Source organism: Crocodylus porosus, unplaced genomic scaffold (genome assembly GCF_001723895.1).
Source record: "Crocodylus porosus isolate Cpor-Errol unplaced genomic scaffold, CroPor_comp1, whole genome shotgun sequence".
Taxonomy (NCBI): Eukaryota; Metazoa; Chordata; order Crocodylia; family Crocodylidae; genus Crocodylus; species Crocodylus porosus.
In genome coordinates, this window is record NW_017728947.1 from 115,694,489 (window position 1) to 115,718,280 (window position 23,792).

General features: G+C 45.6%; 2 protein-coding genes across 4 annotated transcripts in view; one reads left to right on the top strand and one right to left on the bottom strand.

The window, feature by feature from the left end:
• The window catches only part of KLHDC2 (kelch domain containing 2), a 16,153-nt gene extending 2,073 nt beyond the window's left edge, over window positions 1-14,080 (top strand). For both annotated transcript variants that reach the window (XM_019550991.1, XM_019550989.1), the window contains 12 exons: window positions 1,972-2,051; window positions 2,477-2,594; window positions 4,127-4,242; window positions 5,590-5,671; window positions 5,814-5,897; window positions 8,153-8,233; window positions 8,315-8,373; window positions 8,866-8,975; window positions 10,298-10,370; window positions 11,921-12,008; window positions 12,597-12,649; window positions 12,960-14,080. In XM_019550991.1, coding sequence (XP_019406536.1) covers window positions 1,972-2,051; window positions 2,477-2,594; window positions 4,127-4,242; window positions 5,590-5,671; window positions 5,814-5,897; window positions 8,153-8,233; window positions 8,315-8,373; window positions 8,866-8,975; window positions 10,298-10,370; window positions 11,921-12,008; window positions 12,597-12,649; window positions 12,960-13,083 — 1,068 coding nt within the window. In that variant the 3' untranslated portion in view covers window positions 13,084-14,080. The remainder of the gene's footprint in view (window positions 1-1,971; window positions 2,052-2,476; window positions 2,595-4,126; window positions 4,243-5,589; window positions 5,672-5,813; window positions 5,898-8,152; window positions 8,234-8,314; window positions 8,374-8,865; window positions 8,976-10,297; window positions 10,371-11,920; window positions 12,009-12,596; window positions 12,650-12,959) is intronic.
• Window positions 14,081-14,476: 396 nt separating this feature from the next.
• NEMF (nuclear export mediator factor) overlaps window positions 14,477-23,792 on the bottom strand; it is a 29,536-nt gene continuing 20,220 nt past the window's right edge. For both annotated transcript variants that reach the window (XM_019550992.1, XM_019550993.1), the window contains 12 exons: window positions 23,118-23,238; window positions 22,669-22,975; window positions 21,252-21,294; window positions 21,109-21,158; window positions 19,386-19,533; window positions 18,837-18,914; window positions 18,554-18,748; window positions 18,017-18,049; window positions 16,573-16,679; window positions 16,431-16,474; window positions 16,248-16,327; window positions 14,477-14,824 (listed from right to left, as the gene is read on the bottom strand). In XM_019550992.1, coding sequence (XP_019406537.1) covers window positions 14,747-14,824; window positions 16,248-16,327; window positions 16,431-16,474; window positions 16,573-16,679; window positions 18,017-18,049; window positions 18,554-18,748; window positions 18,837-18,914; window positions 19,386-19,533; window positions 21,109-21,158; window positions 21,252-21,294; window positions 22,669-22,975; window positions 23,118-23,238 — 1,284 coding nt within the window. In that variant the 3' untranslated portion in view covers window positions 14,477-14,746. The remainder of the gene's footprint in view (window positions 14,825-16,247; window positions 16,328-16,430; window positions 16,475-16,572; window positions 16,680-18,016; window positions 18,050-18,553; window positions 18,749-18,836; window positions 18,915-19,385; window positions 19,534-21,108; window positions 21,159-21,251; window positions 21,295-22,668; window positions 22,976-23,117; window positions 23,239-23,792) is intronic.

The window sequence follows — 23,792 nt, forward strand, 5'->3', positions numbered from 1 at the left end:
AACTGCACCTTGTCCTGCATCCACAGATGCATCTCGAGCAGGTCCAAGGAGGTGATCCTCCCCCTCTATGCGGCACTGGTCAAGCCACAGTTGAAGTGCAGCGCCCAGAACTGGACACAGTACTCCAAGAGGGATGTGGACAACATGGAGAGGGTCCAGAGGAGGCCACTCACATGATCCGGGGGCAGCAGGGCAGGCCCTACGAGGAGAGGCGATGGGACCTGAACCTGTTCAGTCTCCACAAGATAAGGCTATGGGGGGATCTAGCAGCCTGTTACAAAGTAGTCAGAGGGGACGAGCAGGCATTGGAGTCCCTGTTCCCCCAAGCACTACCAGGAATGACTAGAAATGGTCACAAGCTGGCAGAGGGTAGATTCAAACTAGACATCAGGAAGAGCTACTTCACAGTCAGGGCAGCTAGGATCTGGAACCAACTTCCAAGAGAAGTGGTGCAGGCTCCTACCCTGGGGGTCTTTAAGAGGAGGCTTGACAGTCACCTTGCTGGGGTCGTTTGACCCCAGTATTCTTTCCTGCCATGGCAGGGGGTTGGACTAGATGGTCTACTCAGGTCCCTTCCGACCCTACTAACTATGAAAAATGATGTGAAGCCCTTGTTAACCTAGAGAATAATTTACTTTACATTTGTAAGTGGTTTCTTGTAGGAAGCAGTTTTTCTGTTTGTTTGGGTTTTCTTGCCTGGTTTAACTTCTGGGAGAGAAGGAAATATTGGTAGTGGACTGAAGTCAGATGTGCATGTTGGTACACAGAACTGTCTGCGTGGTTTGTCAGCACACCTTTACTTTAGATCAGGGACTTTCAACCTTTTTTAATAAGTGTACTCCTGGTGGCCAGATGCAGAGCGGGGTGGGATGGCACATAGCTGGATGTGGAGCAGCAGCAGTGTGGGCTGGTGGATGGTGGTGGCAGCTGCTGCTGCGTGCAGACTTCCGCCTCTCCCTTCCCCAGGTCCAAGCGGCTGGGTGGCACCTGTGCAGCTGGCAGAGGGATGTCACTGCCCTCATCCCGCCCCTGCTGGTGACACGGGGTGGTGGGTGGCGGTTCTCTATCCCCGCCTGCCTGCCCATACCCCCTAGGCCTTCATGAGTACCCTCGGGGGTATGCATACCCCCAGCTGACAACCCCTGCTCTAGATGCATTAGAACTTGCATTTCCTGAATAGATTGCTAATCATGTGTGTGCATGATTTTTACTCAAAGGCAAGAGGTAGGATAAACTCCAGCAAATTAAATTTACCTTTAAATGTCCTGAAGTAAGGCTCTAGTGCTGGTTGTTCAACCCCAGCCTGTGGGTCACATCCAGTGCATGGGACCATGTCATCCAGCCCTCCGGGGTCCCCAAGGGCTCAGCAGTTTGGCAGCTGGGGAACAGTAGCAGCAATTGCTGCTGCTGTGCTACCAAATTTCTGGACCCATGGGGAGTCCTGTGCATGCCAGACCGTCACATGGAAGTTGCCCTGGGCCTGATCCAGGCATACGGGTCAGCTGGAAGAGGTGTGGGCCCTGAACCTGTAGCTTTGAGCCTGTACCTCCTCCTAGTGTCCTGTCTGGCCCACAGCCCAGCCTGGAGCCACTCTTCTGGCCTGTGCCAGCAAAAGCTTGAGCGCTGCTACTTTAGTGCCTTTTTTACAGCTGAGGAAGTGATTTTTCCTCCCCTATTAACACTTGCCTGCTTCTGTAGTCATCTATGAGATGGCCTGATTCCCAGCTCGAGCTAGCATGGTCCTGAGGCTGCTTAAATAGTTTTGTTTTGTATTGGCTTCCTGAGGGCTGCTAAACAAGCAGGAATTGAAGGACTGCAGCACACACTACCCTTACTAACCCCTCATCCTACTTTCTTCCATAACCACTACAACTAGTGGTTTTGGGGGACCTAAAACTCTTGAACTTACTCGGTTTTAAATGTCAAGCTTTTCTGTAATGGTAGCCTTTTGTTTTCATCTTATCCCTGCAGAATGCTCAAGTGAGGGGCTTTTATGACTTTTATCTGCCTAAAGATGAAATATGGATCTACAACATGGAGACTGGAAGATGGTACAGTACATAAATAGTTTTCAAAATGCAAGCACTAATTTAAGAGAGCAAAAGTGGAAATTTCAAGTTGGATCTTTAAGCCACAGAGACCAGATGTATTTATTTTCTGGGTGGAGAGGGAAAGTCCTTTCTGCTTGAGAATTTCCCCTTTTGTTCCTGGAGGTGAAGGAGTCCTTGGGCCTCTGCATCAGGCACAGAGGACTCCTTCCCCAAATAAAGTAAAATAAAATAGTTGATTCCCTAATTAGCGTGTTTCAAATATTGTAAGGGGACAGGGATGATTGATAACCAGTCCTGCATGTCTTTCATGCACACCTGCGCTCAGCTTTTAACTCAGACTGCCAGACTAAATGCTTTTCCTCTCAACAAAATACTAATCCAGTTTCTGTTTATTGTATGATTGTGTTTTAAAACCGTCTTTCTAGGAAGAAAAGTAAAACAGAGGGGGATGTTCCGCCTTCCATGTCTGGAAGTTGTGCTGTGTGTGTTGACCAAGTGGTGTATTTATTTGGCGGACATCATGCACGTGGGAATACAAATAAGGTCAGTGACTCCAAGATGAATTATATTGTTACCCTTCATCAGTAAATAACTTTCAACCCCATTTTATACCAAATGCAGGCAGGTGAGTTCTAAGCTCATTACAAACTCATCCAAAGCAGGAAAATATCACCTCTTACACTACAACAGCTTTCTTCTGGGCAGATAGATGGGGTTAGCAGAGTCTCTGTCATTGTGAACATCAGTGTGTAGGAGGTCACTAAGTCTTCCACAGCTTCTCCAACAGGATATTTTCATTTGCTTTGTTTTTTGCTTGGAACATGCAGATTAACTTTTTCTTGGCCTCAATTGTGTCCTCAAATTGAAGTAATCCAAGCAACATCCTTTTATGCCTGCCAAAGAATCTTTTGACTGACAAGAAATAATAGGTCAACTCTATCCACTAGTTTTATGAGTTGCGGTGATAATCCTGGTGCAGTAACCACATTTGTTCTGTACTCGTACTACCTGAACAGTTGAAGGCTGCTGCTTTAAGTTTGCAAGGTTGGAGTTTCCAGAGTATACTGAAATCTTAAGCTCCTACCGGGATAGAAATTGAAGATGCCTTGACCTGGTTCCGGTAGCTTGATTTCCCCCGAGGCTGCTATCTTGTGCTGTGACAGCCTGTGATTTCATTTGAAAGTATCTTGTGTTTGTAGTATAATACAAACAGGGTGTGTCTGCATGTGCATTTATGCAGTCTTAAAATTATTGCACAGTAAATGTGAATAGGCTGGTGTCTAGATGTGCAGACATTACAGTACATTAGCGCTGTGTGTGGACTGACTTGGGATGAACGTTAGTCCCAAGTCAGTCCACACACTGCACAGTAAAGCATCTATATGGGCATTACTGCGCTGTAACCAATCGGGCGTAAATTTGATACCTGCATGATGGTATCAAATCGTAATTTACTCTCAAGTTGTGTAGTAAATATAGTGACTTATGCCAATACAGGTATGCATGTGTAGACATGCATCAGCACTGTGCAGTAATTTTGATTACTGTAAAATAAATATGGAAGTGTAGACGTGCCCACTGCGTATAACCTTAGATGTTATATCTGAAGATACTTCAAAGCTGGAGTTGAAGTATGATTTGCTTCCTATTTATGACAAGATTAGATTTTAGAGTTCATTAATGCTAGAGTTTCAGTTATTCATTTGCATATAAAATCATACACAAAGGGGAGAGATGCCTGCATCATAAAGATTTGCTGACAGAATTCAAGTTGCAGTAGAATGGAGAGGGCCATTGCTTTGTACACTCCTCCAGCCATCCTATATCAGCCTCTGGATGAGAGTAAATTCAATGCCAGTGGTCCTGTCATAGGAGACGAGCAGTGATAAGGCCGGTTGCTGTCAGATGCCGAGTGTCCTTGGCCCTGTACTTGAACTTGTACTGCATGCAGCTTGGGGGGGAAAAAATTGTGTAGCGTTGCATAATAACTTAGGATTCAAACCTTTAATAAACACCAGCTACTCTTTAGATTTAAGCTCACTATGTAGGTTAACAAAGTCTCTTTTTTCTTTCAGTTCTACATGTTAAACTCAAGAGCTAAGGACAGTGTATTGCAGTGGGTAAGAGTAGACTGTCAAGGAGTTCCCCCATCATCTAAGGACAAACTTGGAGTTTGGGTTTATAAAAACAAGTAAGGATTTTGAAAACAACTCTAATTCTCTCATTGACTGGATGTGTCTCCCCCCACCCCTTTTGTCTTTTGCTCTTGTCAATGTCTTGTATCTGGTGTGAACAGAATTGGTGAAGGGAATCACTTTACATGCTCTGTGTGTGCATGTGCACACAAGCACAAAACTTTGGGTGTTCTTAAGCATAGTTTTATATTTATATAATGCTTGTGTATAAAAAGACATGCAAACATGTTTAAAATCCTAGATTGGTTCCACATATCAATATTTTAAGTGTTCAGCCTTTAACACCTCTGAAAGTAGGAACACTTCCCTTCTAGACGGGATGATGTCTGCATTGCAAAGTGTTGCCAGGTGGTTATTCATTTTAGTCTAGTCAGGCAGAAGGAAGTGCAGTGTGGCGTCTTAGTATTTGAGTGGCATGAGCTTTAGTAGGCAACAGTCTACTTCACCAGGTGCTGCGTCTGATGAAGTGGGTTTTTGCTCTTGCCTCTTGGAGGTGTTACCTGAGGCGCACCTCACCTGCTCTTCCTTCTGCCTGATTGCATACTGGCAAGTGCCTTGCTAAGCCTGGTGTAAGACAGGCACAACACAGATTCGTTGCCGGACCTAAGAATGGGGTGTCCCCCTCATTTCAAGGTGCTTGGTGTGCTTCTGGTTCTGCTTCCTAGTTCAGTGAATGCCAGATTAAGCAAACTAATTCAGGAGGGTGTCGCGGTGATGTGAGTTTGCATTGCTGCCACTGAAATGGTGGGTCTTTGACCATTCCCTCCAGGTAGTCCCCCAAGGGGAGACTGCTTGTGCTCCTGTGACTGGGGATCTGTGTGCTAGGAAGATGTTCTTGGCTTTGCAGAGCAGAAGCAGATTAGAGCAGTCTGTGAAGGAAGCAGTGGAGTAAATGCTGAGCAAAGTGATACCAGTGCCATTCTGCTCCCGGGGAGGGGTGGGGGGGAAGGGGCAGAGTTGTGAGGATGGAATGGGAACAGTAGTGATGCCAGGGGAAAGGTGTGTGTGTGTGACCCCCATGATTTGAATCTGTGCTGCAAAGTGGCTGAATAGAGGGGGAGGTGGAGCCCAGATGGCTTCACACCTAGAACCTGAGCAGGATTTACCAGCTCAGGCTGCAGTTCTTGGGAAGCAGGTTCAGGGTTCGGAGTGTGGCTGATGACGTACAGGCAGTGACGGGAGCCCCCACACGTAGATTACTTCCTGCCTGAATAAAACCTTGGGAGCCTGCTGGGTTTCCTTGTATTTTGTTCACTTACTGCCATTCCTGAGCACTGACTTGTAGTATGTGAGACTACAGCCCAGGAGTGCTAGCTAATTTGTGTTCAATTTCTGTTAAATAGGCTAATATTTTTTGGAGGTTACGGCTACTTTCCCGAGGAGAAGCAACGGGGAACTTTTGAATTTGATGAAACTTCTTTTTGGGTGAGTACCTGCCCCCCCCCCCCCAACTCCTCCCATTTAACATGCTGAAACTTGTCTTCTGCTTGTGCACTTCACATACAGAAGATAAAGCAGAAGTGGTCTCTCAAAATGTAATGTTCTTCTCAATATCAATTTTTCCAAGAATTCGGGTCATCCTAGAGGCTGGAATGACCACGTACACGTTCTGGACACTGAAACCTTCACTTGGAGCCAACCAATAACCACAGTAAGTGCTTTTAAAAAAGAAATCTGACATGAAATAGCTGTTCAGCAGAACTGGTTTTTGTCCTGCTATTTTCAGGGCCTCCACTAGCTTCAAAGAGAGGCAGCACTATGCAAATGGCTATTGGCTGCTAGGGCTGTATTCCTGAACACTTTTTTGGTTGCACTTCTATCCTAACTAAGATGGAGAGCAGCTGCCGCTCAGAACTCTATGTGGATACATCCAGGGGCTCCTAGCAGTGGCTGGCTTCAGTAGCAGCTTTGAGTGGCCAACTGTGCTCCGAAGTGCCTCTTCTGCACTGCATTCCAGTCGCTTGCTGGGCTCCCTCCGTTTTATTCCTTACCTCTCCGCTTCCTGTAGTGCTTTGGCCCGAGGGTCCCATTGTACAGTTGAGCTCTAGCTCTGCTTGGTGCTTCTCTGGTATTTTGCTGAAGGAGAGACGGGCAAAGGCTGTTTGCCACTAAAAAGTGTTTGAAATCCCTGGGATATCGGTTCTTGTTTGCCCATGCCCCCCCGTCCTCTTGCCCTTCCCTATACCACATGTGCATGCTACCAGTGTCCTAACTGGTCAGAGGGCAGTTTTCTCGAGCCTGTCAGTGCTGCTTGTGCAGGAGCCTACTTGCACTTCTTTGCTTAGCTCTCTGGTGCTGACTGCCTCAGTTGTAGGGTCCTGAACTGGAAGGATCTTGGGCCTCAGCCAGTCTGCTGATTCCTGCGTTCCATTTTGATGAGTTGGAGGGATTGCTGTGCAGTGACTTAAAGCACTCTTTCACAGCCATGGCAAGCTGAATGCTCTGTTGCTTCTGCACTGTTACAAGTGTCGGCTGTTCCCGTTGCACTTCCTGGAATGTGGAGTGTTGCTGTGGCCTACTGCAACGCAGGCAAGGAATGAGCCCTGGTCTTGTGGTTAGCATGAAACTGGATGTCAGGGGATCTGGATTCTGCTTCCAGCTCTACCGAACACTGGGGCTGTCCAAGTTCTCTTCCGTTTTCTCTACCTTATTTTTCCTGTCTGTGAAACAGACTGCTGCTCTCCCATGCACAGATTCTGCCAGGCTCCGAGTCTGTAAGTGGCTTTATCCTTGTGAAGAAAAGCACTGTGTAGGTGCTTTGAAGCACTGTCAGTAGGACGAGCCTGGAAAGGTCCCCTTAGATATGCAAAGGGTTTTTAAATTTAATTACAGTTTTTTAGCACATCAGTGGGGAGTTCAACTTTAATTGCAATGTCCCAGCTCCTCTCCTCCAGGAAGTGGGATGCTTGCTGTCTGTTTTGGCTCCCTTGTTGTATCTCCTCGTTTTGGTTTTTTCCCATTGTTTTGCTTCCCCTCCCACACAGGCATTATGATCTTGGAAGGGCAGCTGGCAAAGTGGAATTTGTACAAGCTGACAGCTCAGGAGAGTTTGGGAATTTCACTTTGCAGCTGAATCATAGTGCGGAGCAATAAAGAGGATCAGAGTAAAGAAGGTGACTGTGAGCTGTGATTTCACACAGTGGACATTTTAAAGCAGTTATTCAGTTGAGGAACAAACAAATACCAAGGAAGTGAAACCTGGTTTGAAATGGGAAGGCTTCTTATTTTGATTGTGCTTAAAATACTTTACATCAATATCTCAAAAAAATTCCCAGAAATAAATGCAAGGTAAATTAGTTGATGATTCATCACTTCACTCTTTCAAGTAGGTCTGAGAGTTCCTAGTAAACATCCCTGACGGTCTGCATCTTGCTTCGATGCAGGACTCAATAGTAGGGTTACTGTATTTCCAGGATGTGATGCCCCTGCTTCCAATCGCCCTGCCCCACACTCTCCAGCTGCAAGCAGTTCCTTGCTGGGGCAAGCCAGGAAGTGCCAGGAAAAACTTTGAAGTTGAGCAAAGGCAGAGGAAAATTCTGGACATTTGATATTTTCAAAAACCGCTGGGACGAAGATGGGCGGATCCAAAAATAGGACATGTCCAGGGAAAACCTGGGCGTATGGTAACCCTACTCGGTAGTCTTGAGGCTTAAAGGAAAAAGCAACCCTTCTTTTACATACCCAGACCCACCATTGCAGACCAGGGCTAATCTACCGTTTCTGTGCCCATGGGCTGGTTGTTGGCCTGTGGGAAATGGCATTCAGTTACATTTCAGATGTAAATGACAGTTCCCTTCTAAAGGGATCAGAGGTCTCTGACCAGGTGTCATGCCTCAGAGCTGTGCTGCCACTTGGAGAATGCTTCCAACCAAGTCTTCCTTTTCATTTTGCTTTTTCCTGTTACAGGGTAAAACACCTTCGCCTCGGGCAGCCCATGCCTGTGCTACTGTTGGCAACAGAGGTTACGTATTTGGAGGCAGATACCGAGTAAGTGTGGGGACAGTCTTGCAGCTTTTGCTTCTGTATCCCTAAATCTGAGTGCTTCAATTTATTCTTTTTTCGTTTTAGGACTCTAGAATGAATGACCTTTATTATCTTAACTTGGACACCTGGGAATGGAATGAAACGTAGGTATCAAAACTTTCCAACTGGCTCTTTAAGCTAGCATGTAACTGAATATGCACACATGCTTTTTTACTGGAAAAGTGACTCTAATAGAAATTCAGAGCATTTACCACCCTTTATGCATTGCTATCAGAGACCAACCCGAACCTGTCTATGCTCCATTACCTTGTTTGTTTACTTATTAGTCTCTTTTTAAATTATCTGAATAAACCAGAATGCTTTCTTGCTGCCATCTCCTCTCCAGTTACCATTACAAGACTATCTTCATTTAGTTTGATGTCTTCAGTGATTCCTTCCAGAAAGTCCGACCTGATGTTTAAAAACTGAGCTGTGCCACCCTAAACAAGAACTTTGAAGCTGTTGCTAGTAGTTGATCACAGTACTCCACAGCACTAAACCACGCAGATAATTAAATACCTGAAAATTTTTTTTAAAAAGGGACTGTTTTTCATTGTAGCTAGCCTTTAACGTGCAGTGCTTTTGTTTGAATGCAGCATTACACAAGGTATTTGCCCAGTAGGCCGATCCTGGCATTCTCTAACGCCAATCTCATCAGATCACCTCTTTCTCTTCGGAGGATTTACCACTGATAAGCAGCCACTGAGTAAGTAGCTCCAGAAAACTACTTTTTTTTTGTCTCAGTCTGAGCAGTTGCATGTATAAACTTTGGTTCAGCTGCAGAGTCTTTGCCAGCAGTGTAATACCTGGCCACTGCCTGGTGCCTTCCACCTCTAGAATTAGCAGAGGTCCAGTTATGGGAGAAACTGAGGCACAGGTAAGTGAATTGCCCAAGGTTATCCAGCAGACAGTGGCAGAAGCAGGAATCATACTGCTCTCTTGAGTCCCAGCTGTTGACTATACAGCGTGTTCTTAAGGGCCGTTGTTGCTGCAGTGCTGTTAGCCCCTGAGAGGCCATGTTACGCTGCTTCCGACTTAGGAAGCTGCCTGCCTGGAGCAGTGCTGGGTTCTGAGGTATCGTTCTGGAGCTCAGCATCTTCACCAGGGAGGCAAAGCCTGTGAGCTCTTCATCCACCACCATCAAGCTCAGGAGATCCCTCTTCAGCTCCATGAATTAAGCTCTCAGATCAAGTTACACACTGTGCTCAGTTTTTATTCGGGCTTTTCCCTTAGGTGATGAAGATCTGGTAAATCTCCCGGGCCAGTTTTAAAATCCTTCTGAAGCAGGTAATGCAGGCTGAGACGCGAGACCTTCCCTTACTAGAACTAGTTTGATGACAGTATGGAATAACACTCTGTGTTATTGTAGGCTTTGTTAGGCAGAGTGTAAGGGTTAAATCAGTAAACTGCCCCAGAGACGGTATGCAAGCCTGTTTGGGAGTGGACTGAATCTGCACAGTGGAACTAGCTCCTGGAAGGAATTGGGGAGGTCTGGAATAGCTGAGAATGAGGGAGGCTTAAAGCAGTGACTGGCTGTACCTGCTGGCTAGCTCAGCTCTAGGCAGGGTAAGAGAAATGAGATAAACAGTATTTATGGAGTAAAAATAGTTTAGGCACCACACCTCATCTGCTTGGTACCTAGTTGGTTAGTAAACACACAGTTCAGCTGAATGTGAGAGAGGGCCAGTGATTGGACTAAGTGCATCCATATGTGTATGAGGCCTGCTGGTTGGCCATTCCTTCTGTTGGCCAGCCTGACTAATGGTGCTAAAGCTAGCTGGATTATGCTTGTTGCATCTCCTTGCAGTCGGAGCTGACCACCCTGTGGAGCAACACCAATTACTGGTTGTAAGAGCAGGTGCTATTTAACAATCATAGTAAAAATTACTGTCAACAAGGGGGTGCACGTTACCCCCTGTGCCCTGGTAAACATCAGCCATTACCAAGGAAGAGCTTTCACGCAGCTGGCAGGGGTCAGGTTGTTTTGGCAGCGGTGACACGTTTGGTGTTGTGTCTTTTTGTTCTCAGGTGACGCTTGGATTTATTGCATTAGCAAGAATGAGTGGATACAGTTTGAGCATAACTATTCAGAAAAACCAAGGTAAGGGATTGCATGTGGGGGCTTGTTGTCTTCAGTTGTGCAGACCAGTGAGGCAGCCTGGCATTGGTACAGAGGGAGTCCCATGTGTATCCCAACACCCCCCCGTGTTAAGCATCAGGTGAGCAGCAGCTTTCCGAAGGAAGCGTGTCACTGCTGCCAGAGGCAGACCTCAGTGTCTGTTGAGAGGATTCTGGTGACTCATGAGCAGTCACTACCGCTCACTTAGATGCCACCATTTCCACAGGCTGCCAGTAAGAATTTGTGCAAGCAAAACTGTCCCTAAGTTTGGAAACAAAAACAAGGCAAGGGAAGTTTTCTTACCCACATCCCTAAGCTACGCCCTAGGCCTCCTTAGAGTCCCACTGATGTTTTTGTCGGAGATCGGCTACCCTGCTGATTCTGCCAGCCCTAGGTGCTGAGGACCCTGGACTGTCACTGGTCACGGGATCATCTAAAGGACTCCAGCTCTAACATGGCCAGTCTCTAAGAAGCCTCAAAGCCAGTCCCCCTCATCAACATGATTTGTATCAGGCACTAATGCCTTGCTGAAATGTTTTGGAAGGGACCATAGTTCTGAGAGCTACTGGGCTTATGCCAACCACCATTGGCTACTGGGACGGACAAAGCTGCACGTGTTGCAGGAAGCGGACTGAGGCACCCAGAACACTTCTACACGTGCTCTGGGGATAGTAGGGGGAAAGGGGCGGCACTTTAATTGGAGCGACTCTGAGAACCACTCTCATTGAATCATTGCACGTCTTGTGTATCAGCATCTCCACATTTAAAAATGGTGGCGGGGGTGCTTGAACTAAAGCTCGTTCAACAAGCTTTAGATAAAGTGCCCGCAGCACCATTTTTAAGCACGTGGGGACGCTGATACGTGAGATGCACGAGGCCGGTGGAGCGTGGCAGTTGCTACACTCCAGCAGCCTGTGCTTGGGCGTAGGTGCCCCTAAGGCTGGCCTAGGTGTTGGACACCAAGTCTGACGATTGTGTGCACTGGCAGGCAGTTCCTGCATGGTGCACACCATTCCTACGCAGTAATACAGGATACCACGCTCAGGATAGACAGTGGGAAAAGAACTTTGTCACTGGCGATCGGATTGGCAAATATGGCCCTGGCGTGCCAAGCTAACCTTCCACCCACCTTGTGTTGTGGCACCTTGAACTACAGGTCTTCCTGTAGGGTTCAGAAACGTGGATGAAGTACTTAAAGCTGTGGCAGCAAACCTCATGTAGTGTAACGAGTTACAGACTAGCTGTTAAACAGATCAGCATCCAAGCGCAGCTTCTTGAGTCCACCAAGACAGCACTGCCTGTCTGCGCAAGGTGTTTGAGCTGCTTGGCCCTGCTTCATTTTCTCACCCAAGTAACTTAAAGTGCATGCACTTGATTAGATGAGGGCTATCCTGCCCTGTGCAGCCTTGCTGAGGTGCAGGACTAAGTATTCACGAAGGGAGTCCAAGTCGAACCTCATGTTTGCATTTTATGTTTTAGCGTTCTCCTGTAATGGCTGATGTTGCCTTTTGCCTCTCCCCCGTTGCTTGCAGGTTGTGGCACACGGCTTGTGCCAGCGAGGAAGGGGAGGTGATCGTGTTCGGTGGCTGTGCCAACAATTTGCTTGCCCACTCCAAAGCAGTAAGTCTGGCTGTTTGCCTGTCAGAATCTGGCCTGCATCGTGTTTCCACCCTAGTGCTGCTGTTGGCAGGAACATCCCCTGCCTCCCCAGTGCAGTGCATACCTGGTCTGGGGTGTGAAACACCTTTTCCTACTGCCAGTGTGACGAATGAAGCTTCAGAAGGAAAAAACCTGTTCGACTGTTGCTGATTTAAGGAATGAGCTGTCTTTGGGCTCCCCCTTGTGTTGCATCAGACAGGCTGCTACTTTCATCTCTGTGCCCCTGTCTGTGCTGGCAGGTTGACTTCTGCTCCACCAGCCCATGGTGCAGCGCTCGCTGCCTTTTAAACTTTCACACAAGCATTTGTCCTGCCTCCTTCTACCTCATGAGTTTCCTTCAGATCTTCCTCACAACCCTCCTGCATCTGGCTCACCAGACTGCTGGCAGTTAAGTGCCTGGTGTGCTGCGAGCTCTCTGGGCCAGGCCTGGGTCCGGGGGGCTGTTCTGTGCTATACATCCTGTAGAAATGAGCTTAGTTCATGTCTCAGGCTCCCAAATGTTACAACATAAATGTACTTAACCAGAAACCTCTCTATCTCTCTTTCCAGGCTCACAGCAATGAGATCCTTGTGTTTTCTCTGCAACCAAAATCTCTTGTGAGGTAAAACAAAAGATAGGAACTCCTGCCTTGACTTCAGCATTACTGTCTGCTCTCTCCCTCCCTTCCCCCTCACTGCACTCGGCACTAGGTGTGCTAGGGGTCTTGGGGAGCTTGTATTGGCTTGTTTACCAAAGGAGGCCATTAATCAGTGGTGTAACAATGCCATTATGGCTACTGACACTTACGAGCTGTTTGTTCCTTTGAAACAATTAGCTAAGTAGCTCTAATATAGAAGTTTCTGACCTGTTGCTATTTACTGTATTGGAAGAGGTCAGCTCCTATTAAGAGACTCTCCTTTCTTTTTTTTCAGGCTGTGCCTAGAAGCAGTTATCTGCTTTAAAGAGATGTTAGCCAGCTCCTGGAACTGCCTCCCAAAACACTTGCTTCATAGCGTCAACCAGCGGTTTGGCAGTAACAATACATCTGGCTCCTAAGACTCCCGCTTTCAATTACACTGAACAAGTGCATGGATGAACATTTCTAAAAGATGTAATAATTTTACCAACTAAGTGTGGCAGGCGTGAAACTTGTATAGATTACAAATCGGCATCGTTGTAGGTAGTAGCTTCTCAGCTTTAAGTTGCATGTGAATGGCTTAGAGAACTTATTTTTGTGTAAAGATGTTTGCAATAAATGTATTTAATGCAAGTGGAGATGTATCCAGTGCTTAACCAGTAGCAGGTTTGCTCAACTTACTGCCACCCTTTCATTAACTGATTGTAAGAAACCTGTTTCAAAGGGGGTCAACTCTCCATTGCCAAGAGGTGGAGTAGGTAAGACGATAGTTTGAGGATCGATGGTACTCACTAAACAGGGCAAGATGCAGCATTATGTTGACAGTGATCTGTAAGTACAGCAATCTGAGGATAGATTCCCTGAGTGGCCCGTGCTAGTATTTAAATGTTAGAAAACAAAAACAGTCTGTAAGTGTATAGCGATAGAAGAACTTGAGTTTGTTCTGGGGAACTCTTGTCGTTTAACCCTCCTGTTGTTGTGATACTGCTTCTAACTTGTTTTCTAGCGTTTTAGAGCCTCTGTGGTGAAATGCGGCTCACATCCTTTGCCTTTAGCCTCTCAGGAGCTTTACTTATTAAGCCTCCATTGTTAGTCAGCAGTGGAGACTCAAGAGTTAATTAGCACCCTTGGCTGAGGATGGTCAGCTCTGCCTGGAGGTAGCTTTGACTAACATCCTTGCTTTCGAGTCCCACGCATCTTGTGGAACCAGCTCAAATGTGCCCGCTCTGCTCTGCTTAACTGGGAAACTTTACTTGGTGTGGGCTGCTGTTATAATCCATGCCAAGAACTGTCTGCATCTGCCTTACTTATGCTCAGTGTCTCCATGGGCTCCAGCTCACCCACCACTGATGGGAGATTACAGTTAAATCCTTGAAACCAATACAAATAAAGGGCTTTAAAAACGAGAGCAAGTCACTTTCAGCACTCTACTTCCTGTGTCAGTTCTTTTCATTGTAGAATTGCAGGCCAGGTTTGATTTGGATCGACACAGCACTTGATATAGCTCAACCCAGGTGGCTACAGTTCAGAAATCACACAGGAGTGCTAGGGCAGTATTTATACCATCCAGTCTTACTGCTGTGGGTGGGGAGCCCCAGTCTGCACCATGTGCCTGGAGCAAGCTGCTTAGAAACCAGACTGAAATGGCTGTTTTGCCACCAGAGCACATTATTTCTAATAAAATGGGAAATTGTTCAGTGACCCTCTACTTGCAGAAGGGGACACACTATCTGCCATGCTTGGAGACAAACTATCCTGCCAGCTGTACTGAAGTCCTGCAAGGACAGAACAGGGAACCACATGAAACCAGTCTCCTCTGTGAGCAGAGGCCAATACTAATTTACTTGTACACTTGAACCCTATGTATCAAGTCCTTATAAATATGTCTAGGCACAAGTCAGATTTTTGCCTCAGTCCATCTCTGCCTGTTGACCCACGTTAGTCAAGCTGATTATATTCTTTTAAACAGTTAACTTAGTTGATCAGGAGGCTGGAAGAAGCCCAGATAGCAGGTGTGCCATTGTTGTCTTCTGTAGGCAGCTCGACTAACTTGCTTACTGTTGATTACATAGATATCAGCAATCATTTTTTCTTCTTACTCAGGAGATTAGGTGCAGATACTTTCACTTTACCAGGAATATTTCTTGATAAGTCAGTGTCCTATAAAACAAGGTGAGAATTAAGAACACATGCAGTGTAAAAAGTTCTGCAGCTTCCTCTTCCCTTTTGGAATATTTGCTGCAAATGAGATTACACAACTATCAGCAATAGCAGTGACACTTTGCAGCAAGGGTGGGGCTGTGCCAGACAGCTCACAGTATACAACTCTAAAGCCTCCCAACTCATTAGAGCAGAGGTGACCAACCTGCAGTGCCCCTGGTACATGGGGGAGAGAACAGGCTGTACCAGCAGCAGACTGGCCAGGGGAAGGGCATCCGGGTGACACTTGGGGAGGGTATGGTACGCCTGCCAAAAAGGTTGGTCCCCTCTGTGTTAGAGGATCACAAACCCATGAAAGGACTGCAGCTCCCGCTGATGAAAGCAGTGGATTGCCAAAACATCCCGGCGGGCTCAGTAGTTATCATTAATGCACTTAAAATACTCAGTGATGAGACACCATCAAAGAGTTCTATTTAGTGGGATATTATCAGGATCAATTTTAGGCCTGATGCTCTTCAAAGCTGACCTTGAGATATCACTGCTTATAAAATCTGCAGCTGAGAAATAAGGACTGCAGCAATCCTGCAGAGCAGGGCCCATGCAAAAAAATGCAAGAGCTACCAAGCCTTTTGGATAGGACAGGATATAAATCTAATAGATCACACATCAAGGAATGAAGACAGCAAGCCATACCTACAGAACATCCTGGGAAAGCAGCAGCTCCCAGAAGGATTTAAGGGGCACATAATGAACTGGCATGCCTGAGGACAATGGGACCCTTAGATATGTAACATGAGTAGTGGTTCGGAGATCACTTTCTTTCACTCTAAAGTGCCACAGTACTGCACACATTTTAAAATGGAGACTGTGCAAAGGAAAGCCACAAAAAAGGACTAAGGCTGGTGAACCCAATCTGTCTAAATTTAGAACTTGTAAGTGATTTCTTCACTTACCTTCACAAGATCGAAATAGAAAGTAGTAGAAGGCTCTTTAAACTAGCAGTGAAAATGCAATGGGAACTGATAGCTAAAGTCTAACACATTTCTAATCAAGTGAGCAGTTGTTCAGCTCCATGCTGTGTACCCGGGTGAAATTAAAGTCCTGTGACATGCAGGTCAAACTAGATCGACAATCCCCAACCCGGGGCTGCTGACAACATGGTGATCACAAACCCTAAAACAGCAGAAAATTAAAAAAGGTTGACAAGGGAAGCAAGTTATGATGTCTGCAGCACTGGGCTCAGTTGTGTCACCCATGGGTCAGCAAAGGTTGGTCTTTAAAATCTACATAGTTTTGTGCCTACTGAGGAATGCAAAAATAAAACAGAAAACAGTGTTTCTTCTGAAAAATGTCTCCAGTCAGAACTGGTGCTCCTCTTCATTCTAGCCGCAATACCCTTTGTACAAGCCAGAGAGTTATTTACCTTTACACTGCGAAATAAATCTTTCTCTCTTGCAGTCGCTTCTTTGGAATGCATGAAGTTATGCAAGGCAGTTTTAGCAGCTGGAAAGAGTATAGGGAAAAAAAAAGATTTAAGATGGTATCTGAAAATACTTTCCTAAACGAATAGGTTAACAAAGATTATAGTGCTCTACAAAGCAAGGACCTTTTCCTTTCTTCTGGGTGCCTGGTGTAAGCTTCACTTTATACCTTTCAAAAGAAAAAAAAGTTATATAATTAGCTCAAAATACTTCAAGAAATTGCCAAAGATTTTTTCCAGACAGACTTATAGTCTTGTTGCGACTCACTTATAGTTTGTCATGGTGGTGTACGGTGCACATATTGGTATGGCGAAGAGGAGTATGTCGTCAGGGTAAGGCTGGCCTGTTAAAGAATCCAGCAAAGTCTCTCCTTCCTGGAAGAGCAAACAGAGTCCCTGCTGAAAAACCACAACACCCTCCAAACCAAAGCAACATTTAAAGCAATAACAACATCTTTGGTGCTGGAGATAGTTGATGGTTCTCCCTGGAAGCCAAGCTACAAACAAGACATGATACAGTATCGATGAGAAAACTGACATGCACTGCTAGCTCTGCCACTTACTTCACTGAAATATATTCATCATAGAAAAGGCTTTTGGACAGACAGCCCTGACTTTTCAACAGGGTATCTGAAGGCACAAGGTAAAATATATTTCAGTTTTAGGCATGGTGTCCGGGACTTCCTGAGTGTGGTTTATATTTCTGCATGGTCAATGAAGACCTCCTTATTCAGAAAGACAGTACAGCTGCCTCTCCAATGACATCCATTCTGTCCAGGAACAGCACGCACCAACCGCAGAGGCTTCCTCAGCCTGACCTGAAAGCTTGCTAAGAATTTAGGTTGGTCTAATACAAGATATCAGATTCATCCAACAAACCTTGTCTCTCTCTCGTACGTGCCTTCTACCTTTCTTTTTTTTAAAATTAAGTACCGATTACTTCTGTAAACCATCTCTACAGAAATCTTCTGAGCAAATGTGTTCTCTGTTTCTTGGGTTTAGTGTTTTTTAACATGTCTGGAAGTGAACTGCAACTTTTAAACTAAAGACCAATTTTCATCATAGTCAGGCTTTACTTGAGCTGTCAGCTTACAAGGGAGATGGGATCATCTGCTGTCTGGAGGCCCCTGGAGTTTTCCAGGTGAAAGCAAAAGGCAAACTTCTCCATCTGAAAAGGAATGCCTTTATCCAAACTGACAATTCATATGCTAAGCGTACCATAGTAACCCTAAGCGTTATTCTGTCATAGGAGCAGTTGGTTAGAATGTGGTGCTAATAACACCAAGGTGACAGGTTTGATCCCTGTGTAAACTAAATGATCTCTTGAGGTCCCTTCCAGCCTTACTTCTCTGTAAGAAAGGCGAGGGCTGAATTCTTGGGGTCTACATCAAGGTCACAGGCAACAGACTTCTAACTGATTAGTGCTGCTTCTGGTAGGTCGAGTGCATAACCTCTGTGACACAATCTCCTCAAAGTCAGGGCAGGGGGGCTGGACCTGATCTCATAAGGTCCCTTCCAGCCCCTAACTTCTATGAAAAAACACAATAAAAAACTTGGAAACTAAATGCTTCGGTGATCCTCCTGTAACAAGGTGAGTGGTTCAGACGACCTCAGAAGCCAGGCCGACATTAATGATGAGCAGGGAGGATCTCAGTTGTCTCTAAACACTTGTATCTTGGTATTTTAGTAGAGGCTAGAAGATAAACGTTTACCTCATTTCCCTGCTGATCTTGATCTTGTTCATCCTGCATGAGGGATGTAAAAAAATGAAACGTTAGGACTTGCAGAACATAAACCTACTACTTCCAGAAGCTCACGTTCACAGCGCACAAAAACAGGCTCAATGCAAACAGAACCAGAGCTCACATTAAGGGAGAAGCAAGCACGTTTGTACCATTGTATTCCTTGGAGCTTTTTCTTCCTCCTCCCAAACCTCCTCGGTATGTGCAAGGCTGGGAGAGAGACTAGGCTGGAAATACTGAACTGCATCATCTACCTACTCAATTATATTTCAGCTACATAATTTACAGAATGCAACACAAAGGGAACCCCAATAAAACTCAGCCAACCAGTGCATCTCTCAACTTCAGCTCCCGATGGCTGTGTTCCAGAGAGGGACAAAATATGGTGCCACACTGACATGTTACATGGACTCTGTAACGTTATAACTGCAGCAAACCTATGGCTTAGCAGAGCCTGAGCAGCCAGGTACCAGGAAAGCAGGGGCAGAGCGAATGCGCAGCGTTTACCTTCTCATCCTGTTGCTCTTCTGGGGCTACATCCTGCGAGTCATGCAACACCACTCCGCCTGGGGGCGTTTCTTTCATGCCTTCGTTTGCCCGTTGTCCAGTCTTTGGTTTCTGAGGAGGTCGCTTCACTGGTTCTTCTTTTGTTTTTCCTTTCTTCCCTTTCTTCAATTTATCATCTTTGTTTGACCCTGCAGACTAGATTTCACACACACAAATGACTGAGAACCTACACCAAACACAGAGCAATCGGTAAGAAGGGGACAGACAGTTATCAGATGCTTACACCCAAGAGCTTCATTATAAGTTCGCGATCTTCTTCATCCTGATCCTTGTACTTCTCTTTCATTTTTTTCATTTTACTCTGTAGGAGAAATAAAAGTAGTGAGCTATCAATAAAGCACAAAGATCTCTGGAGACATTAACCCAGAGAAGTTTACAGATCAACCTACTAATCTGTCCTTCACTCATGCATGGCATTTGATCTCCCTGGATTCCTCTAAGCGTTAACACTACACTGGTCCAACAGAACCTCTATTTTTGTCAGGGAAATATGCAATCACTCAGCAACTGGTTTTTACCAACTGCAGGGTAGACAAAGATTTGTCTGGATGGATGTTCCTGCCACGAACAGGTTGGACTAGATGTGACCTCCCAAGGGTCCTCTCCTATGACGCTATGACAAGTGGTCAGTAAAGTCTCAATGTGTTTAGATACCTCAACATCTCTGACCGTACAAAAAAGAATACTGCGTAAGTGTGAAAAAATGAACCCTTCACAAGTCAAGGCCTCTCATGGGGTGAATCGGTCATTTCTGCAGCTTCTTGTTGTCTACCTTCTGTCCTCGTTTCACGGGCTGAGGGGCCGACATGCTCTTACTGGCAGCAGAAAGTGGTGTTAGCAGCGTGTTGCTCTCTTTTTCCCTTTCTTCTAAAGCCTCTAAGTTTTCTGTATCATTTTGCTGCTTCCTTTTCTTCATTTCTCTAAATGAAATGAAAGCAAATCTTTTAAGACATCCCCTCCAAAATAACTCACCTTTAATTAATTCAATAGTAAAAACAGAGACAACCATTACAAGTTGGTTCCCAGAAGATGCACACTGTGGTTACTTCTGGACTTGTCTCTGTGTGTAGCTAAGGTGGGATTTCCCCAAACTCAAGGCTCTAACCCATTAGTGTCCTGTCCCTCTCACGTCCCCCTTGGGAATCAAGCTTCCTTGCTGTTCCAACCAATATGTGACAATCAGGACCCACTCCTACCAAACAAACCACAGGCTGCTCAAAAAATGCACGGTATTCTCTTTGATAGAAATCCTGAATCTCTGAGGAACAGAATTTACAGCTAAGCCACTTTTTCTTCTTTATACCTGTGGCAAATAAAAAGTTCCGATTTCCTGCTCTTAACATCAGACTGTCTGAATGTTCTCTGCAAGGACTAATACTAGTGGGGATACGACATCAACAACAAATGCCTAACTGTCCCCACAACCTCGCCATTCAGTGAATGAAATACATCTTGCTTTCCCTTGGAGAAAGATGAATGGCAGAACCTTCTTCTGCAGCTTGGTCCAGTACTGGTCCCTGAAGGATAAGCTATTCCCAATGCAAACTGCAAGCACGGCACACTGGCAATCCCAAACCATCCTAGTGTCTCTGGAAAAGGGAGTACACCAAATCTGGCCAGCCTTGACTCTGGGCATGATAGCTTCTATCATTATGCTTATGAGAAGTATGGGAGGAATAAGTGTATTTCCTTCCTAACACCGTTGACATACTGAGCAGTATATAGACATTCATACCTTGACCAGTTAATTCAGGACTGTGTAGACAAGAATTAGGATTATCTAAGCAAGGGACCACCTGGGTCATTAAGCCCTGTCTCTGCTACTGCAAGCAATGCTGTCAAAAACCTATTCACAGAGGAAGCCACCTCCGTGTACCTTGATGTGTCCGTCTGGGGAACCACGTCATTTTTAAAGCAAACACAATCATTATCTTGGCTTCCTAAGGGTTGGATCCTGTGTCCAGCTTGCTCTCCAGACTACACAAGCCAGCCCAGGGAGGCTTTGTCGATAGAACAAGTGCTGAGATCTCCTTTATACTGCATAACACCTGATGCAGAGACTGCCAGTGTGGGCTGCACAACTGTGATTTTGTCAAGACCCTCTGACAAGCACTGAGAAGCTGAGACATGGAGCACGTGCCTCTATCTCATGGGATGAGGGCTTCAAAGGGCTTTAAACACTTGAATACTACTGAGGAGCAGGCCCTGATGCTCTGGTGCAGAGGATATTCTCTTTGATAGAAACTAGAGGGCTGCTGGTGGCAGAACCCCATTTGGAAGCATAAAACCCATTTCATTGTCACTTCCTGCAACTTCATTGGTGTCAAAGGTCATGTGACATGACTTCCTGATGTGATACCGCTTCCTGTGAGGTCTTTGACTATGGCTCACCGGCCCACCGGGTGATAAAAAGTTCATGATCCGGCCCCACATTCAAAAAGGTTGGACGCCCCGATTTAGACCTTTCCTTCCCTTGGACAGAAGGACATTCCTACCTTCTCTCCTTGGCTGACAAATGCCTTCGCCCATGTGACTTGCTATCGCTCTATAAAGTGAAACAGAGCTAGATTTCATTACTTCCACTAGCACAAAGCATAAAAGTTAGGCTATTTGTCTGAAAAGCTTATCAGGGGCTTACCAGGTTGGATACTTCCTCTTTTGTAACCATCTTCTGCTGGGATCTGTGAAGAAATGGAAAGGCACAGCACATATCTTTAGAGAATGAACTGTATTACCAAACTGCTTTAATTCAGAGGCAGCCACAACTGAGACAAGCTCTCACAGGGGTATCTACTAGGCAACATATCCAGGAAAAATCATTTCTTTTTTTGAATGTATATCAGAAAATTTGCTGCACCTGCGGTAATTATAAATCAATGCACTCTGGCATACTATTTCATTGTCGTCTATAATAGTCATGGAACTCTCTTTTGTATCAATAGCTAGATACATTAACCCAGCATCAAATACCTATCTCTTGAGCTAAGATTTGCAAAGAAACCTTAGTCAATCAAGTCAGGTTTCTTTTGAAAGCCTCAGCTTTGAGGACGGGGGGGAGGGAGGGGCTTGATGTCTGACATATTGGGAACAGAAATCATAGAAATCATGGAACATGAGGGTTGAAGGGAGCTCAGGAGGTCACATCTAGTCCAACCCCCTGCTCCAAGCAGGACCAGCCCCAACTACATCATCCCAGGCAAAGCTTTGTTGAGCCAGGTCTTGAAAACTCCCAAGGATGGAGCTTCTACCACCTCTCTGGGTAATCTGTTGCAGTGTTTTACTACCCTCCTGGTGAGGAAATTCTTCCTAATATCTAACCTCAACTTCCCTTGTTGCAGCTGGAGACCATTACTCCCTGTTCTGTCGTCTGCCCCCACTGAGGACAGTCCAGCTCCATCCTTTTTGCAGCCCCCCTGCAGGGAGCTGAAGGCTGCTATTCAATCCCCCATAGTCTTCTCTTCTATAGACTAATATGTTTGTTAGCTCTCCGTTCCGTACACAAATGCTTATTTCACATGAAATATGTATTAGAGAAACCAAGGCTGCAAGAAAGGGGAGTCCTATTCATTAGGACAGCTGGTATTTTTTGCATATGCTCATGCTGAAATGCCTCAGAGTCTAGGATCAGAGTATTTTATTGTGAAGCCTATTCCATTCTCTAACTAATGGCTTTTGTGAGGATCTGTGGTAGTAAGAACTACCCACTGGGGCCCAATTTCCTATGGACAGCCAGATGGCAATAAATTCAGGCCCTGGCAAGCAGGATAAAAACAGGAGCGACCTTGGCATTTCCACTTCCGAACCAGAGAATGCGGAATTGCAGGGGTGACAACAATATACAGAAGGGGAAATCAAAATGGCACAAGAGGAAGATCTGGGCAAAATCCCCAGGGAGAATGCAGTGAGGCTACCAAGTGGGTGACCACACACTCAGCTGCTGCTGCTGTCTAACACACTAGGGACAGGAACAGCCTCCCCTGGTCACGTTCAAACAGCCCTCTAAGGCAGTAGCAATGGTGGCACTACTGGAAAAGTATCACGGCTCCTTCAGTTACCTTTGTGACTGGAGATGTGACAGATCAATGGCAGTGTCTGGATAATGCATCTCCTCCTCTTTCACTTCTCTTGCAAACTCCTGACCTTCAACCTCTTCTTCAGATTCCGCACCATCTTCTTCAGAGGTTTCCTCCTGTGCTGCTGGATTGTTTATCCTGTCCCTGTCTGGGTCAGCAACAGCCTCCTCATGGATAGTTTCAGCAAGAGCTTCCTCCAGGCTAGTTTCAGTCTTGATGTTTACACCATTAGGTGCTTCTTGAGGCTTTGCCTTCTCTTCATCACTGCTGCTGTCATCTCCTTCTGGTGCTGTTTATAAAAGATGTAGGAAAAATAATTTCAGATTAAAGACACTAGACTAAAATTGCACAAATCAGAGAGCTGACTACATACCTCAGGAGGTTTTTATTAGTTTGCAGCACCTCCTATTACGTTACCCCCCAGATAATACCTAAGAGTTCAATGTCTTCCAACTCCAGTTCATTGCTACCACTGGTCACAGTTTCCACATCCTCATCCTGCACTTTGACTTTCCTTTCTTCTCTGTGTCTCCAAACACAACTTTCATCCACCTAATGAGAGAAATAGGTCTTTTTTACTGAACAAAAATGTGATTTTACCACTAAGGAATATGCATCTTTTAAATCCAGCCTGGAAAACATGTCCTGGGAAGGATAAGGCTAGTGATATCCTATTTCATCTAGTCACATGCCCACTGCTCAGAATACAAACCATGAGCTTCAGAAACTTCTGCCAACACTTCCAACAGAATTGGGAGAAGAAAGCTGGTAGCAATGGTGCTCACAGGGTTCATTTGTTTTAAACACAGAAGGTTTAAGATTGGGAGCCTCATGCCAGTGAAAAAATACTGAACTGGCAGAAGCAGCATTTTCTGAGATTTGTTGCAATGAGGAGAGAGAGACAGGTGTGAAGACACTAGTAGGTAAGACAAATATAGGTGCTCCCAGTTCCAAAAGCTGCACTGAAGTGGCACTGGAGATTGCTGTGCAGCAGGATTCCCGTCCTGCAAAGGAGCATGCAGGTGCTGAGGTAGGCTGGGATGCAGGCCCGATAAATACTTTCAAAGAACTCCGAAGTGGAAAAAGACAACACAGCTAAGTGTCTG